The sequence below is a fragment of the Cylas formicarius genome, unplaced genomic scaffold (genome assembly GCF_029955315.1).
Source record: "Cylas formicarius isolate icCylForm1 unplaced genomic scaffold, icCylForm1.1 PGA_scaffold_7__23_contigs__length_41026272, whole genome shotgun sequence".
Lineage (NCBI taxonomy): Eukaryota > Metazoa > Arthropoda > Insecta > Coleoptera > Brentidae > Cylas > Cylas formicarius.
The window spans coordinates 10,738,004-10,754,789 of NW_026844352.1; the positions used below are offsets into that span (position 1 = coordinate 10,738,004).

At 33.2% G+C, this 16,786-nt stretch overlaps 2 protein-coding genes across 2 annotated transcripts in view; one reads left to right on the forward strand and one right to left on the reverse strand.

The window, feature by feature from the left end:
- Positions 1-16,786, reverse strand: part of LOC132704709 (cilia- and flagella-associated protein 44) — a 34,809-nt gene that overhangs the window by 7,970 nt on the left and 10,053 nt on the right. Inside the window, exons 8-22 of the mRNA XM_060674888.1 lie at positions 16,061-16,179; positions 15,816-16,010; positions 12,847-13,117; positions 12,639-12,750; positions 11,919-12,032; positions 11,763-11,862; positions 11,514-11,700; positions 8,659-8,831; positions 8,462-8,604; positions 8,241-8,402; positions 6,121-6,310; positions 4,037-4,219; positions 3,848-3,981; positions 3,651-3,786; positions 30-229 (exon numbers count right to left, since the gene is read on the reverse strand). Of these exons, the coding sequence (XP_060530871.1) occupies positions 30-229; positions 3,651-3,786; positions 3,848-3,981; positions 4,037-4,219; positions 6,121-6,310; positions 8,241-8,402; positions 8,462-8,604; positions 8,659-8,831; positions 11,514-11,700; positions 11,763-11,862; positions 11,919-12,032; positions 12,639-12,750; positions 12,847-13,117; positions 15,816-16,010; positions 16,061-16,179 (2,419 nt within the window). The remainder of the gene's footprint in view (positions 1-29; positions 230-3,650; positions 3,787-3,847; positions 3,982-4,036; positions 4,220-6,120; positions 6,311-8,240; positions 8,403-8,461; positions 8,605-8,658; positions 8,832-11,513; positions 11,701-11,762; positions 11,863-11,918; positions 12,033-12,638; positions 12,751-12,846; positions 13,118-15,815; positions 16,011-16,060; positions 16,180-16,786) is intronic.
- LOC132704711 (proteasome inhibitor PI31 subunit-like) lies at positions 4,735-5,821 on the forward strand. The gene is made up of 2 exons (XM_060674890.1): positions 4,735-5,423; positions 5,478-5,821. The coding sequence occupies exons 1-2, from the start codon at positions 4,866-4,868 to the stop codon at positions 5,760-5,762; spliced, it is 843 nt and encodes a 280-aa protein (XP_060530873.1). The 5' UTR covers positions 4,735-4,865; the 3' UTR covers positions 5,763-5,821.

Sequence of the window (16,786 nt, forward strand, 5' to 3'; positions counted from 1 at the left end):
TGAAAGTGTGTTCTATTAAAATATGTCACCTGTTCAATCTGTTGGCCCTGAGGCACGACTCAAACGGGGTATCGGAGTGTTCAGAAAATTGCAGCAGCTCAGCGCACGACATATTCTGAACCGCGAATACTTCTTCGTTTGGAATGGCGCTGATGAAAAATCCGTTATCGAATTTGGGATACGTTTTGCTTGCCAGCAGTTGCTTTTCCAAAATATCTCCTACAGGTTTCTGAAATAAAATTGTAGTACGGTGCTTGTGGACAGCCAAAGGACCATGTCACATGAAAGCGGACACGGAAAAATCGGATCAAATTTCTCACTACAATTCTATTTGAGTAGTTAATATACAGGGTGGCGCAATATCATGTCAAAGTACAATATTTCCCTTATTTATAATTATTATACTTAAAAGCAACAAAAAATGTATTATTCCCTCCTAGGAATTTTAATATGGCACCGTAATTAGAAAATATTTCGAAGAACATGCTTCTATATAACTTCTTTATCTCCGCACCCTTTATAATATTAGAAATGGACCTTAAGGTAGTCAAATGAATTACTGAGAGTTCAGTAAAGCACGCAAGTAATTATTATATAAAGAGGGTTTTCGAAATACTTCCAACGAATTTTAAACTTATTTTTCTCTTCATTTTTAAATGAAGTACTCTGAATCTAACTACATTATCGTTTGTAGCTATTACCTCCCACTACTTTGGTTGAGGTTCCCTACACCCACCGATTTAAGTTTTTTCCTAACTTTCGTTTTTATTTACAAAAATACTTTCACTTGTCGCTCTCTAGTGAGCCGTGAATATAAAATAAAAGGGATACATTGGCATTTTTAAATTTAATAAATTGATTTAATTCACTGTTAGTTCAAAAATACGTTTTTGTTATTACAGTGCAGTCTCGATAATCCTAACTAATTAAAACGGCGGCGATCCGGATGAGTAAATAATTCGGATTACTGAAGCAAGACAACTTTTGTATTAAGAACTAAAGTATTTGATACAAGACAACTACAATATAGTACAAACATAAAAAATATTCAAAACAAACAATATTTCATTAAATTGTATATTATTTTGTGAAATAATTTGTAATTTTTGTTTGCTTGATCCTCTTCTGGTTCATCATAAAAGTTGTTTCTTTTAATCTTTGAAGTACAAGAGGACTTTATGCACACATTAAAACTTTTAACTGCCGCATCGTTCTTAACAGTCAGGTTGGATGATTTAATTCTGTATCTTCATTGTCACTCCCACATGCACCATCCATGTCTTCCAGTGGTACCAAATCTTCATCATTCTCAAGCCAATTACATATTTCCGCGTTCGTGAGATTTTGTTCGATGAAAGCATTGAGCATATCGTAAATATATACGAATTAATAAAAAAAAAACAAGTAACCGAAAGAAAAATCAAAATTAACATAAACATTTTTTCCGTTTACTTCTTCATCAGAAGAAAGCAGATAACGTTGCAATTCACTAAGAACAATCAGATCAGCGTCATATTCAGTGTCTGGTTTGGTATTTGCAACGTGAGCCATGCTACACTTCTCCAAGATTTCCAGGGAGATTTTTTTCGAAGCATTGCATAGTAAATGTACAGCATCCTTCATGTCAATGGATTTTAATATCTTTGTTATTAGACAAAATATGGGTTAAAAGACTTTTTCTACTCTCGTCTGTAAAATACCTAATTACTCACCGATCTAGCGTGCGGGAAGCGTCACTTTACTACGTCGGTTTCCTTTCCCATGAATCCGAGCCGCTTCGGACATTTCCGGGATTTTACCGCGCGGATTTGGGAGCAATCGGATGTTTTTGGAGATATTTCCGACGCTTTGAATTTTGACGTTTGTCAATTCTGACGGCCGTAGAAAAAGTATAGTATGCAACACGTTCGGTAAATTTTAAATTACTCGTTTATTAAGCACTCGCTCCGCTCGTGTCAAATAAACTCGTGAGTCAAATGCCCTTTACCGCACTTGTTGCATAATATACTATTTCCGATGAAATAATTTCATCAGTCAAATGGCATTTTGGTCCACAGGCTGCAAAAGTGATGTACACGAACTTCATAGTAAATATGGTGGGAGAAATAAGGTGGTAGCTTGAGGCGTTATCGACAGTTAGCAGGGCCGTTTCAGGCAAATTGAGGCTTCTTAAATGACTTTTGATCTGACGAATAAAAGAGTGATGTATCCAATCTACGAAAATTGCTGTAGTGTATTGGCAGTTGATTTATATTCAATAGGTACGTTTTTGAAAGCTCTCGAATTTTTTGTCTCCTGAACCATCAGCATTAGTGTAGTCTTCTCCTGAACCTGCGTTTTCTCAGGCAACATTTTCCAATACAGGGCGGATTCATCTCCATTACATATCTGTGTAGGTTTGAGGTTTAATTCTTTTATCCGTTTTGCGAATGCAAATTATGATTTTCAAGACACACGAACTTCATAGTAAATGTCCAAAATAATCTTCAAAATAATTTATACATACATACTTTTTAGTTTTTGTTTGTTGTTTTTTATATCCGACATTGCTGACACCTTACTCATTTGCAAATATTTTTCCACTTTTACCACGAATTAGTCTTTCTAATATATCGGGCTTTTATTATTAGTGTAGTATTTCTTCTAGAAGATATTTTAATAGTACTTTGTTAAAACTAACTACTAAACGTAAAGCAAAGGCAGATGTCCGGCCAAATTTAGATAGTTACGGGAATCTAATGTTATCAATTTCACTTTTCCCAAATGTATAATGCATAGTTGGAATAAAGTAGGCGTTTAAAAACACAGATCCGGATTATCAAGCACTATCAAACCCGGCTTATAAAGTACACAATGCTATTGAAAGACCAGTTCGACAAGGAAAGAAATAAGAATTACCATAAGAAACGGTTTTCAAGATCTGGGTGTGGCAAATTTCAGTTGTCATTTAGCGAGAAATGTTAAATTTGTATTCAATAATAATAATCACTTAGTATTTTTTAAGTAAGCACTTTAAGTTGATTTACTATTCCAATGTGTATTTATACTTGACTTTAATTGATCAAATATTCCAAACTTGTTTTACCAAAATAATTTCAGAGTAACAAACACCTATTTTTATTATTTAAATTTAAAAGGTCAATGTACCGCTTGTATTTCACAATCAGTTACTAGATAGCTATAAATTAAAATAATTTTGTAAAAGACGAGTATTACGGAAAAACTTGAATGTATTGGTATAGGGAAACTTTACCAACAGTGGTTTAACTGAAGACGATAATGTAGATAAAGATAAATAATTACGATGTGATATAAATATTTCTTGGAGAAATCCTATTATGAAAAAATATACAGGAGGTTAAAAAAATATATGCTTTTACGGAACACTCTGTATAAATGAAAATGTTTTTAAAATATGGTAAGCTGGATAAACATTTTTTTTTTAAATTGAGCGAAATAAGGAAGATATTGTACTTTATCACCAATATACAAAACATTTTTGGCAAATATGGCCTCCAACAATTAATTTGTCTTGATTAAAATAGTAGATTAAATAACCAAAGAGCAAAGAGAATAATGTGGTTAAGTGTGAATTGCCGTGTAGCTTTCTACATTTTTTCTTATATGCAGCACCGGCAACGTTGACTTACCGCAATTATTTTTCTTTCCTTGGGTTGATCAACATCATCTGATTCTGTTTCTCCTTCGGGAAGCACGACTTTGATTTTCAATTTTTCTTCTGGAAATTCGGCTGCGTCGTAGGGCGGAATGTCAGGTCCATTTTTCCTGAAATCATAGTTCGACGTATTTTCACGTGCAATTTCATGGGATTTTGTTTATATTTAACCTCATATATTCTGGTAATTCTTCATTAATCTCGTCAAGTCTTTTTTGTTTCTTTTTTAGCAGTTCAATCAATTTGTATTTTTCGTCCCTTATATCGTACACTTTGCGGATGAAATTGTGGCGTAAGGCATATTGCTGTAAGTATATTTGAATATTAGTAATTTTTAAAACGAGCGTGTATAATATCGACCTTTCCTCTTGTTTCCAGCAATTTTTTGTAGTGTTTTATGGTCGTTTCTTGGGTTGATACTTTGTAATCAAAATTTTCTTTTAGCTTGTAATCTCCAAAGGAATGTTTCGCTTCTTCCAAAAATTTTTCATCGTCGGGGTGGTTTTTTCCAGGTACCGGTTTTTTGGCCAAAAATTCGTCCCACTAAAATCGAAAAATCTATTGATTGATTGACAAGCATTAAAAAGACAATATTTTGTTAAACTAATTTGTTTTTAATTATTTAGCCGCAAATATTTTTACCAATTTCTACTAATTCAATAAATAATGCATACTATTCACGTAAAATATCAGATTATCGCTCGTAGTACGTGGAGATTGGTTAAGCCAGTTTTTTTATTAATTATTTATTTATTTTTATTTTTGACACCTAATACTTTTGTGAATATTTGTTGTATTTTGAACGTCCAATACGCTGGTAAAATTTCGCAATTTGTTGCATTGCATGTTTGTTTATTTATTTGTAAATTTGGTAGGTGGGCATTTTCGTTTGATTTTTACCGATACTTTGTGACAGCAATACAAATTCTACATTTTTTCATCGAATTAGCAGTCTGTGATTTCACTCTTACATATAAAAAAGAAAATGCTCCCTGGGTCCGTCTTCTTTTGGTTATAATGTATTTGCATCATTGTTAAGTAGCCGACTAAAAAAGGAAGAGGAAGGTTCTTATATAACCTCGATTCGAAAATAAGGGTAGGGCGATGATATAGTTTTTTCGAATATCGAAAATAATCACTCAGTAGAAAATTTTTCGTAGTTTGTTTACAAATTCCGTATGATACCAACATGTCGTCTGGAATTTTTGGGTGGGATTTGCTCTATAGTGCTTTGAAGAATGATATACAAAATAATCAGGATATTTTGGTGTGTTTCACACACTTAGTTCTCGTATCGAATGGCTTTAAATGTATCGGCCTAGGTGAGTCGAAGAACATAGATGGTACGGAATCGAAGAGTGAAACTTTGCCAAAAGGTTGGAATGATGATTATTCTATTCGATATGTTTATCAGGGTCGATTGTATAATTTAAAGGCCACTAGCTTAGATGATGCTGTAATGATTAATTTGGTCAGAGTAGATGAACGTACTGTTGGACTGGTACACTTAAATGTACGAGCTGTTGCGCAGAAAACTGGAACACTTGATGAAATGATACCAGATAATAAGAGTATTCTTGAGCAAATAAAGACTCAACTGATTGATAAAGTGGTCTTATCAGAGAAACAGAAAGATACTTCTAGTCAAACAGAAACCCAGCAACCACAACAAGGAACTTCTCGAAATCGATCCACTGAGCCAGAGGGGCTTAGCCAGCCAATTGCCCAGTATATTCAACCCCCTTTGGTAAATTGTTATCTTAAAGCATTAATTTAATCTGTCTCTTAATATATGTTCTAGGCAGATCCATTTGATTATGGTAGGTCTGATCTAAATCCTTTTGGAATAAACCCTCTTGGGATCGCCCCTCCTAGGCCACTGGGTGGCGGAGGAATGTTATTCCAACCACCACGGCCTTCATTCCCCATGGGCGGTAATTTGGGTGTTCCACCAGGTTCTCTACCTCCTGGAGCACGTTTTGATCCATTTAGGCCACCCGAAAGTTTTCCTCAGCCACGAAGGCCTCCCAATAGACCAGATAATGATGAGTTTCCTCCACCTGGTTATGATGACATGTTTATGTAATTTTTCTAAGTGCTCCAATAATTTTAAATAGCCTGTAATAATTTGTTTAATAAAAAGTACTACATAAAATGAAACTTATTTTTTTTCAGCATCATACTTACAATATACTTACTTACATTTGGAGAAACAGATTATTTATTTATTTAATTCTATATTAATGATCTGTTCCAGATAATATTTTTTTGTGCATATTATCAGTTATCTTGGTCATTATAGTGTGCTTCACTAAATACATGTTATTGAACATACAAGGAAGAGTCAGATGAAATGAGAGGAAAATACCACAAGAACTACTCTGTTTTTTTGTGCCCAAACATTTTCTTGTTTCTTGGAAATTAATTAATTCGTTTTTTCTTACCTCTTTAGCCCTTCGTTCCCATTTTTCCTTCCGAGCTCTGTATTTCTTCAATATACGGGTTAGTTGAGGCCCTAACCGATCTTGTACTACCGCGGCCGGAAGACTTAACAGGAAAAATTCAAGTGGCGATTCGGTTTTTTCAATTTTTGCCGAAAACGGTTTTTGAACAATCTGAACCCTTTCAGGGGATCTAAAATTTGTTTTTAACTGTGCAACAATAAAGTTTTTATGTTTGATGTACTACTGGCGCCAACTTATTTGTAAGATCATTTTTACTGGAAAAAGTTAATGTAGTTACCCAACTAAAAATTCGAAACCATAATTAAAGATGCCATCTTTTACGAAAATTAGCAGTGATTTATAGTGTGATATTGCCTATTGAATTGAAACAGTTGTAATATCCAATGGGAATGTGGTAGGTATATTTTTTGTTTTTAATTTATTCTTTTTTAATGTTCTCTGGCTTCATCTTCTGTGTCCCCTGAAAAATTGCTTGACTTATGAAATTAAAGCCCAATCTTACAACAATTACATAGTGTAACATATTAAATTATATATATATATATATATATATATATATATATATATATATATATATATATATATATATATATATATATATATATATATATATATATATATATATATATATATATAATTGGTAAATGGAAAATCATAATTTAATTGCATGAAGCTAATTTTCTTTTGAAACAGTTCGTCTTAATTTATCCCATTAATTTATCTGATATTCAATTCTCAATTCTTAAGAGTAACCTGTAACTTTTTAAATTTGCCTGAAGTAGTGATTTTTTTTTTCAAGTAGGAACTTTGTGTTTTTATCATTAATACGCATCATCCAATTAAAAGCTTAAGAGATACTTACTTTACTACTTCCCTTATATTTTCATCTGAATGCATGAATGAAAATTTATTGTCATTATTATTTAATTAATGGATGGGTTGGTTTGCAGGGAAATGATGCACAAGGTGTTTTTCGATCTTTCGCGTTAAGGTTAAATACATTTTGAAGTTGAGGAATTTTTTTCATTTTTGGAATTCACACAGAAAATATGAAACTACTTCTCATATGTTCTGCATTTGTTAACTTAAAGAATAATTAATAACTACTTTTCATATAAGTTTGGGTGTACATTTCAGTGCCGTGCTTAGAAAAAATATACCAGGCAGGTCAAGAATTTATTTGGATAGGGATTTCTATGCATATTTAAGTGCCTCCCATCACTTTATTTCAAATGTTTTAAACTTTAATGGTGCTACATTCTTCAAAATGGGTTTCAAGATTTACTTTTGGCCGGTAGTTAGTTTATAGACTGCAGTACAAAGATTTTAAGGGAACATTTATGAGCCAAGAATGAGTCCGTTTTAGATACGTTTGCTTATTTGTCTTCATTTGTCTTACTTGTCTTTCTTGGTTTTCTTATTTGTCTTTACCATGTGTAGCTAAGATAAAATTATTGTAAGAATCCGCGACTTTACAAATTAAAAAAAATGAATAAGGTAATCCTAATAAATCATTTTATGGATGGAACAGATTTTGAAAAATTTTTGTTTGAAAATAGTAAAGATGTTCGATCCACAAAAAAAATGTATTAGGATCTTTTGTGTATTTTGGTACTCTTCAACTGAGTTATCTCAAAAACTTAATAATTGTTTTGTTTTTTGGCGTCGTGTTTTTTTAGGGAAGCACAAAATATTTTTTTTATCGAAAATGAAAAATATCATATGCAGGGCCGGCCTACTGAAAATAAAGGATTTTAGTATTATTTAAATATTCTTTCATAAAATCTAAAAATTTTGCTTTGCAAGAAGCCCGTATATATTTTTTTAATATTATTTACTAAAAATTTCATATGTTTATATTAAAAGTACTTTGCTTTGTTTGAACAATATTGAAAGCAAAAGGGATAAAAACAATATTTTTGAAACAAGTGTACTCTTATTTAAAAATGGTAATATTATATAGAAAGAAGAATGTATTTACTGAAAAATACTATTCATTCATTGCATTTTTCATTTTTTTGCTTTTTCAGAAGTGAAAGAACTGATTGAAAGTAATCTCTTGCCTTATTTGCATATTTTTAAATGTTATTAACATTCACCTGCCTTTACTCTCTTCTTGTTTCAGTTTTTCGTCGATAATCCGGAGCATCTCATAAAAAATGGGCGGCATTATCCTTTGACGAACGGTCATTATCGCGCATCCGGGTTTGCCGATGCCATGTATGACGTTCGGGTGCATGTCGCACGGGTCCGTTATGTAACTGGAAGGGAAAGTCATGGACGAATTCACGGGCGATTGATTAGATTAAAAAAAACTTGCCTCAATAATTTGTTGACTTTAACGCGTGATTTTTCCACATCGTAGCCGAGTTTCCTCTTGACGATTTCTATCTTCTCGTCGAGTACATTCTTCAAGTGCGCCGACACCCTGTCGTCCGGTTCGAGTTGCTCCCTCGGGATGCTCTTAAATTGAAATTGGCAATATAATAAGGAAAGTATGCCGCATGGCAACCGCACCTGGCTAGGTAACAATTCCGTGTTTCGGTGAAGTAATTTCTTATATCGCTCCTTTAATATTTTTAACGCTTCCCTTACTGCTGTTTTTCTTTCAGTGGCTACTTTAAAAATCCTATCGTTTTCGGCCTTAATTTTAGTTTCTTCAAGACTCGGCTTTTCGGTCGTTTCTATCTCTATCAGAATTAAGAATAAGACGAATTAGCATAATTTAAAGTTTTGAAAAATGCCTTACATATTATATCCCGATTATTTAGCACAATTTTGGAAAATTGTTTTAACAGGTATTGCATAAAAAACAATAACATACATTTTAACAATATGTTTCCCTATTATATTTTTAAATATTATGATTCCTCAACTTATTGGGAAAAAATTGAAAATATTTTAAACAACACGGTTTTTTATTATTTCCTATATATATACATTCGTACCCTTTAGAATATAAGAAATATATATATATATATATATATATATATATATATATATATATATATATATATATATATATATATATATATATATATATATATATATATATATATATATATATATATATATATATATATATATATATATATATATATATATATATATATATATATATATATATATATATATATATATATAATATATGCTAGGTGTAAAATACAATTAAACACACAAATGTGTTGCACTTCTTGTAATTATAGACACATCTTCTGAATGAAAATTCTGGAAACAAGTGTGGAACCAACAATAAAAACTGCAAAGAAGGTAATGTTAAAATATCCAGCTGAGTAAAGTATGGACTGCATGAGTCTCTAGGATGTACATGTAACATACTCCTTACCACCTGCTTTTGCGCTTTGAATATTTTAATTGTGTGTATGGGAGTCCCAGAACACACACGGTTACGGAGCACAGAGATTTAATGTGGGGCACCTATGTTAGTTGGGCATCCACTTTGTTAAAATTTCTCTATCAAAGTTATCAGCTCGGTTTTGGTAAGACAATTGGCATATAGTAGAAAAACTAAGGGCCCCAAGATGGAATGGCTGGGGAACCTCACACTCAATCCTTTGCGCTCTTGATGAGTATGTAACACCATTACTCATTATGGGCACATGTTGTTTGCATCCACATTCCGTAGCACTCCAATTTAGCAATCACGATCTACAGTGTCGGAGGCCTTTGACAGATCAAGAAACAAGTCAGGTACTTTTTCGTTATGATCCAAGTATTAAATATAAATTGTTCGTCATTTAAAATATTTCATTTTTATGACAGGTCTATAACTCTTTTTACGTTATAGTCAAATATATTACTACGAGTTTAGTAAAAAACGTAAGTAATTATTTCGTACACTTTTTTTGGGGGGCTTGCCAACTTGACGAAATTTAAAATGTTGTTTAAAAAAAAAGTAGTGGTTAGATACATTTGGTGAAGTTGGCGAAGGCTTTGAAAAACTTTTTTTTATATTGTAAAGGTCACGGAATAAAAGTTATCCCAATGAGCTGCCAACGTCGCATCAAAAGTATCAGTGTGTCATATACACATTTCTTACGGGACAAAAACATGTTTTTCTATTGCCGCGATTTTGCGTAAAACGGTGTAATTAAAACATTTTAAAAATATGTCTTTCACCCTGTATTTTAATATCATATCTTGACATCGGGTGCGTTTGTTTTTCGAATATTTATATTTATACTCTATTTAACCGGTCACATTTAAGTGAAAGAAAAAAAATTAAAAATATGAAAATTCTATCTTTTAAATAATCAGGTCTCAATTTGTGTCTCAAAACTGTAACACCCTCTAGCTTAAATAATGTTAAGCAATTTACGCGAGACGTTTATTTGAACTTTTTAAAATCATCCAATTATTCGCACCCATAAGAATAGACGCTTTTATTCTGGAAAAACCATTTCCAATTTACTGTAAACCGTATGACCTTAATTAAACTTTTATAAATAATGAGGTTATAATGAGTCTACGCTGCTGCATGCTTCTATCAATGACAAATCTTTAATTTTTTTTTTTGAAGGCTAGATATGAATAAAATATTAAAGAATCAACGCTATCTACAATTTAAACGGTTTATGGGAGAAGGTTTTAATATAATGGTTCTCAACTGCAGTTGCTCTGGGCAGCTTAACAGTGATTTAAAAAAGAACTCCAGTTATCAGCGTTTCAATAGCAGGAAATAGGGTTCATTTTGAAAATCATTTAAACAATTTAAAATCGATGTTGTATACTTTTCTTTTTTATGTTATTAGAAAAAGCCTTGAACTTTGATTTGCACTTCCAAAACGTTTCAAACGATCAATTCAAAGAAATTAAATAGTTATTAACAAGTTTAATACTTTTACACCGAAATTTTCAGGACTTCTTTTACTGGGGTGAGAGGCTTGTTCAGTTCATTATCAATTACAAAACAGTAATTTTAGACAGTTTTTTGCCACAACTTTTTTACTTATTAACATATATAAACTATAGCTTCAACTATAAGTCAAAAAACAGTTTTTTCAAACCTCCATTGTGACAAAACAAATAGTTGTCCAACTCTCAAAATTTCTACCATCGTCCTCAAACTTCCCGCCGAGTCTGATTATATCCTAATTTGACTGACTTATAATAACCAAAACTTCTGTAATCGAGAAATCTTAGAAATTTGTTTTGTATCGTCTCTAATCTGCTTTTAAAATGGATATCGTACTGGGTTGTCCAGACTACAGAGGCAAAACTTAATCGACCATTAACATAAAAAGTATAATATTTTTAAAGAGTGCAACGACGATAAGTGTTTATAATTTCTCAATAGATAACGTGTAAAAATATTCTGCAAACGAGCGAAGCGCTTATTTTGGTTATCATGCCTTCGATAGACGAGCAAGTGTGATCCGTTCTTATTCTTCGCAGCTTTGTAATAGGGAAGCTGTAATCCGTCGGGTGAAACTTGTAAGAGAATACATTGCCGTCGTGACCACAGCTAAAGAAGTACCTTTCGTCGTAGCTGAAGCACAGTCGCGGTATAAACCCGTTTTGATTGTCGTGCATAGAAATCTAAAAAGTTATTTGTCAGGATCAAGTTACAACGCACTCTTTAAGCTTTACTACAAAAGTACCGTAAAATAATCCTTCAAGTCGGCGAAATCATTTGGATTTCGTTTGTTTACCCTTACGCTCCCATCTTGCATTGCAAATATTAAAAAGTCCTTTTTGTGACTGCGAAAGAGAACTTTCAACCGGACCGAAAGTGGTTTTGGAAACATCACACTTACCTGTAAACGTAAGTGCTTATTTCTAAGTCTTCAGCATCTTCTACCATTCTGAATCTTATGGGCACGGTGCTTTTTTGATCGATGTGGTATTCATAGATGTATCCGGCATCATACCTTTAAAATTATAATCGATTTACTATTAATATTTATAAAGCTTTCTCAGAATCCGGACTTGGCCGGGCTCATGTGCGTTTCAAGAAATCAGACATTTACAGGGATCGCAACGAGATCACAGACGCTTCTTTGGATAATTTTCAACTCGTAGCCAGCCAGTCGAAAAGATAATCCTGAGCGCGCAAATATATAGAATCGATATAAATCGAGACATTATATATAATTATTAATAGTGTGTATAGTGAATAGTAGCGCCTAATAGTTGTCACTTTATTATTTTTGGACGAAATAAAATTGAAATCCGATTAAGTTTTACTTAGATACATTATTTTTACAAAACAGAGAAGCTACACCTTTTAAGCAATTTTTTTAGTTACTTTGAAAAGTATGTATTGTGATATATTTTTTTGATAACGAATAATATGTTTTTGTATTTTAACAATAATTTAATATATTTTTCTATTAATTTGATTTATTTTAGCTGTGTCTGATAATTGAGTCACAGAAAAACGGATTGCCGGTAAATAAATTGTTAAAGATATCCTATTGTCTTCAGTTACAGCGATTGCAAGTATTTTCCATTTAATACTTAATAGAAGTTTTTACCCTGCCATCGATATCCAGATAGTATCATTTTCGGTATATTTTAACCAAATGATCCTGTTCGGCACTTCGGGGATATACAGGGGTTCCAGTTCCTCCTCACTTTCCGAATCCTCTGAAAATAATTTTTAAAAATGTTCGTAACCAGTACATAGGAAATTATTTTTATTATTTTCTAAGTGGCACTACACCAAAATAATCTCCACCTTACCAAGGAACGTTTCTTCGTCGATTTCCAATCCGGGATGTTCATTTTTGAGCGCTTCCATCTCTTGTCTCTTGCGGGCCACCTTTTTCGCTTTTCTCTCTTCGATTTCCTTGATTTTAATGTCTCTTTTGATTTGAGATTTATACGTGGTAAAGCGATTAAATTTGGGCTCCAAATTGAGTCTAAACGATACTGTCGTATAAAGCTGTTCTTCTTTGGGTAAAGCGACTTGCATCATATGACCGTGTTCACAGCCTAATAAAACCTCGTGTTCCTAAAATAGGTGTTTTCTTTAAGTAAAAAAAATGTAAAAGGATCAGAAAATACAAAAGGAAAAAAATTGTTAGGAATCCCTTATGCGTTTAAAATATTATATTATTATATATAGAGGATGTTTGTGACAACTGTGGGACATATTCCTCCACATGAAATAAGAAAAAAAATACTGGTCAAAATCATTAATTTAAAACCTGTGGGAGGTAGGATTGAAAAAAAATCGTGGACACTCTGTAACTCGGTGACAAAGCCTTTTCGAACCCAGGTTTATAGGAAACTTTTTTCTTATTACAAGTTGCGGAATATGCGCCTACTAAGCATTTTCGCCCTTTATTATCACTTAAGTGTAAATCTCATTGTATAGTATGTACTTTACGTCACAAGAGATATAAAGGTCCTGCTTATGCTCTTAATTGAGGAAGTTATGAAGCAACTACAAAAAAAATGTTGAGGCATGCAAAAACCAACAAGGCCTCTGACAGACCATCAATAAGTTGCGGCATTTTTACGGAAAAATAGCATAAAGTGCAGGCCAGTGGTTGAAATGCGCGGAAAATCATTAAGTTCTCTATGAAAATATCAATCCCGCCAGCGGAGTGTCAATTTTTAACGTAGTAAGTATATTATTGCTTTGTATTTGGGGTTAATTTTCTTATAGAAGGAGATCAACCTTAGTTTCTGTGTGATCAAAAACTAACACGAAAAATTTTGCTTTTTACAAAACTTCTGGATTCCTCCCGGGTCGGTTTTTGCTTAGTCGAAACTGCTGACGTTTCGCCAATCATCCTGTTGACTTCTTCAGAGCTTGACTGAAACTGGCTCGTATTTTACTCTGTACCTGCTTATATATTATTTTGGGGGGGGGGGGGGCGTTAATGAGTGGTATAAACACCGTCTCGGATGCCTCATTCCTAAATTGGTGACAGGTAGACACCTGAGTCGCGATTAAGATTGTTAGGTTGTTTATAGATTTCTATAGACTCTCGGATTTTTCGTTGGTAGTAGAACTGATTACATGCAAGAATTTTAGTTTTATCAAATAAAATTTTATGCCCTGTTTCATGAGTGTGTTCGGCAACAGCTGATGAGTTTATTTGTCTTAGTCGTAAGGCTCTTTCGTGTTCTTTCAGCGTAGTTGACATTTTTCGTCCGCTCTCTCCCATGTATTCTTTGATGCATACGCATGGAATGCAAGTGTATTTTTTGATGGATGATTTTTTGATATCTTTAATGTGAAAATTATTAGAGAGAAGAGCAGAGGTAAGGTGTTTTAATTCTGTTTTCAGTGACTCGAGATGAGATAGTTTTACGGCTCTGTAAACAAGAGAGTTGATAACCGATGATTTTTGGGCCGGATGGTGACCATGCATTAAGGTGCGTAGGTTTTCTGTAAACACAATGACCCAATGTTAGGTTTGATTTTCTATTGATAAGAATATCTAAGAATGGCAGGTTATTATTAGCTTCCAACTCAATGGTAAAACGTATGTTAGGGTGTATCGAGTTTAAGTGTCTAAGAAAATCTACTGGGGTTTCTTGACCATGAGGCCAAATATTAAAAGTGTCATCGACGTAGCGTTTCCGATGAAAGGTGTCGAGAGTTTTCTTCTCAAAGGCTTCTATATATATATTCGCGATGACTGGTGATAGTGGAGAACCCATAGCTTTTCCCGACGTTTGTTCAAAAATTTGACTGTTATAAGAAAAACATGTTCCCGATAAGCATTTTTCAATTAAGGTGAGAAGGTTTGGTTCCAGATTCTCGGATTTTAATCTATCTGAAATGATGTCGAGAGTTTCAGGAATAGGAACTTTGGTAAAGAGGGATTCTACGTCGAAACTAACTAGAATATCTTGTTTATCTAATGTAATGCTTTTTAATTGTTCAATGAAGTGAAAAGAATTAAGTACGAAAATTGTCAGTTTTTCCTGTAAGGGGGGGAGGTTAATAAGGAAGCAGGCAATATATAAGCAGGTACAGAGTAAAATAAGAGCCAGTTTCAGTCAAGCTCCAAAGAAGCCAACGTCAGCAATTTTGATTAAGCAAAAACGGACGCAGGAGGAATCCAGAAGTTTTGTAAAAAGCATTACAGTAGCCTGTGGAAGTTTCTTTGACGAAAAATTTTGTTTAAAAGTATCTTTTTTATTTATTGTATCGCATTTAGCATAATAACAGATAAATATGAACACAACTAAATATATGTGCGTAGGTGCACGGTCGGGATATCTGATACTGGAAAGCAACATATCGAGAGAGTAATATACCTTCATATCTTGTAGTTAAAATAGATGCGAGATCCGAAAAATAAGTTGCAGACAGAATCACGTAAGGCAAGAAAGTAATTGGAACGCTAAACCCACACCCACATACATCTTTCAATCTCTTAACTTATTGAACAATAAAAAAAACTATCAGAAACTTAGGTTTATGATTATATATAAAGCATTTAGAAGGTCGGGAACAATTGACAGTGCCTTAATATATATGCTGGTCTAAGGTAAGAGATAGTTAAATCCAACAACTTTTGTCTTTAACCCTGAGATAACGCGGACCATCCACACTAGACATATAGACGCAGACGCAATTAAATTCACGTCAGTTGTTTCTGTTAATAGTAAAAGAAAAATAGAAACGATAGAATGGAAGTGATTTAGCTATACGTCAATATTTGATAACTATAACGCCAAATTCTCACATTTTCATAATGCCAGCTTATACAGTTAACAGCATCCGGGACTAGAAAAAAACCAATAGGCGTCAAGCATTTTTTGTGCGAATTTAGGTCCGTTTTGAACACGAAAAATGTATTATCCTCAGCAGCAGTGACTAGCAACGTCCCCGATCTGTTGATTGCCATCGTCGTGAGTTTCTTATTATGAGGTTTCGTAATCTGGTGGTGATTTAAATTAGTGTCATAAATTTTACTAAGGGCATTTATACCTGAGCAACCGCAAGTGAAATGCTGTCTTGCCGATTTCCGAGAGAATCCGGTATCGTTAGGCAGCAAACCCTTATTTGGCCGTCCTCGAAGCCAGCTAAAATGGTATCACCGAAAGGAACTAACTGAAATAGGAATTAAGGTAATGGAAAGGGTAGAAGGAGTGGTGGTAAATCAAGTACAATTATAGAAAATTTCAGAAAAGTATAAATTAATAAAATGGAAAATTCCGTCCAGTTCCGATCAATTTCGGTTTTGGCGATAGGCGTGTGCAATAAAATTATTTTTAAAAGCAGGTTTGCTAACCTTTCAGTCTTACCATACTGGAAATTATCATGAATTTCGATGTTTTTGAAGACTATTTTGAAAAAAATGATAAAATATATTCTTGCTTCATCTTCAAGAACACAAAAAATTATCTATTTGTTAGCCACCAAAAATATTAAATTTGAAGAAAATTTAGTGATATACGCCGTCGAAGATATAGCAGAACAACGTGGTAAAACTGCACACCGGAAAAACTTATGTTGGCGCAGCTGAAAGGATTTGCAGCAAGATGCAACACCACATTCAGAGAACTGGCGAAAATCAATAACAATAACAATAACAATAGGAAAAAGCTTAAATTGCCCCAAACTTGGGTGGTACTATCTGGACTCGGTAAGAAGAAAGAATTTTGCAATGAAATCAATGTCATATGTCATTTGTATACCTACGTTTTATTATTC

Bases quoted from the DNA above. Each gene is read 5' to 3' on its own strand.
- LOC132704711 (XM_060674890.1), top strand. From the start codon at position 4,866: ATGTCGTCTGGAATTTTTGGGTGGGATTTGCTCTATAGTGCTTTGAAG. The intron at 5,424-5,477 runs GTAAATTGTTAT...TATATGTTCTAG, and splicing joins AGTATATTCAACCCCCTTTG to GCAGATCCATTTGATTATGG.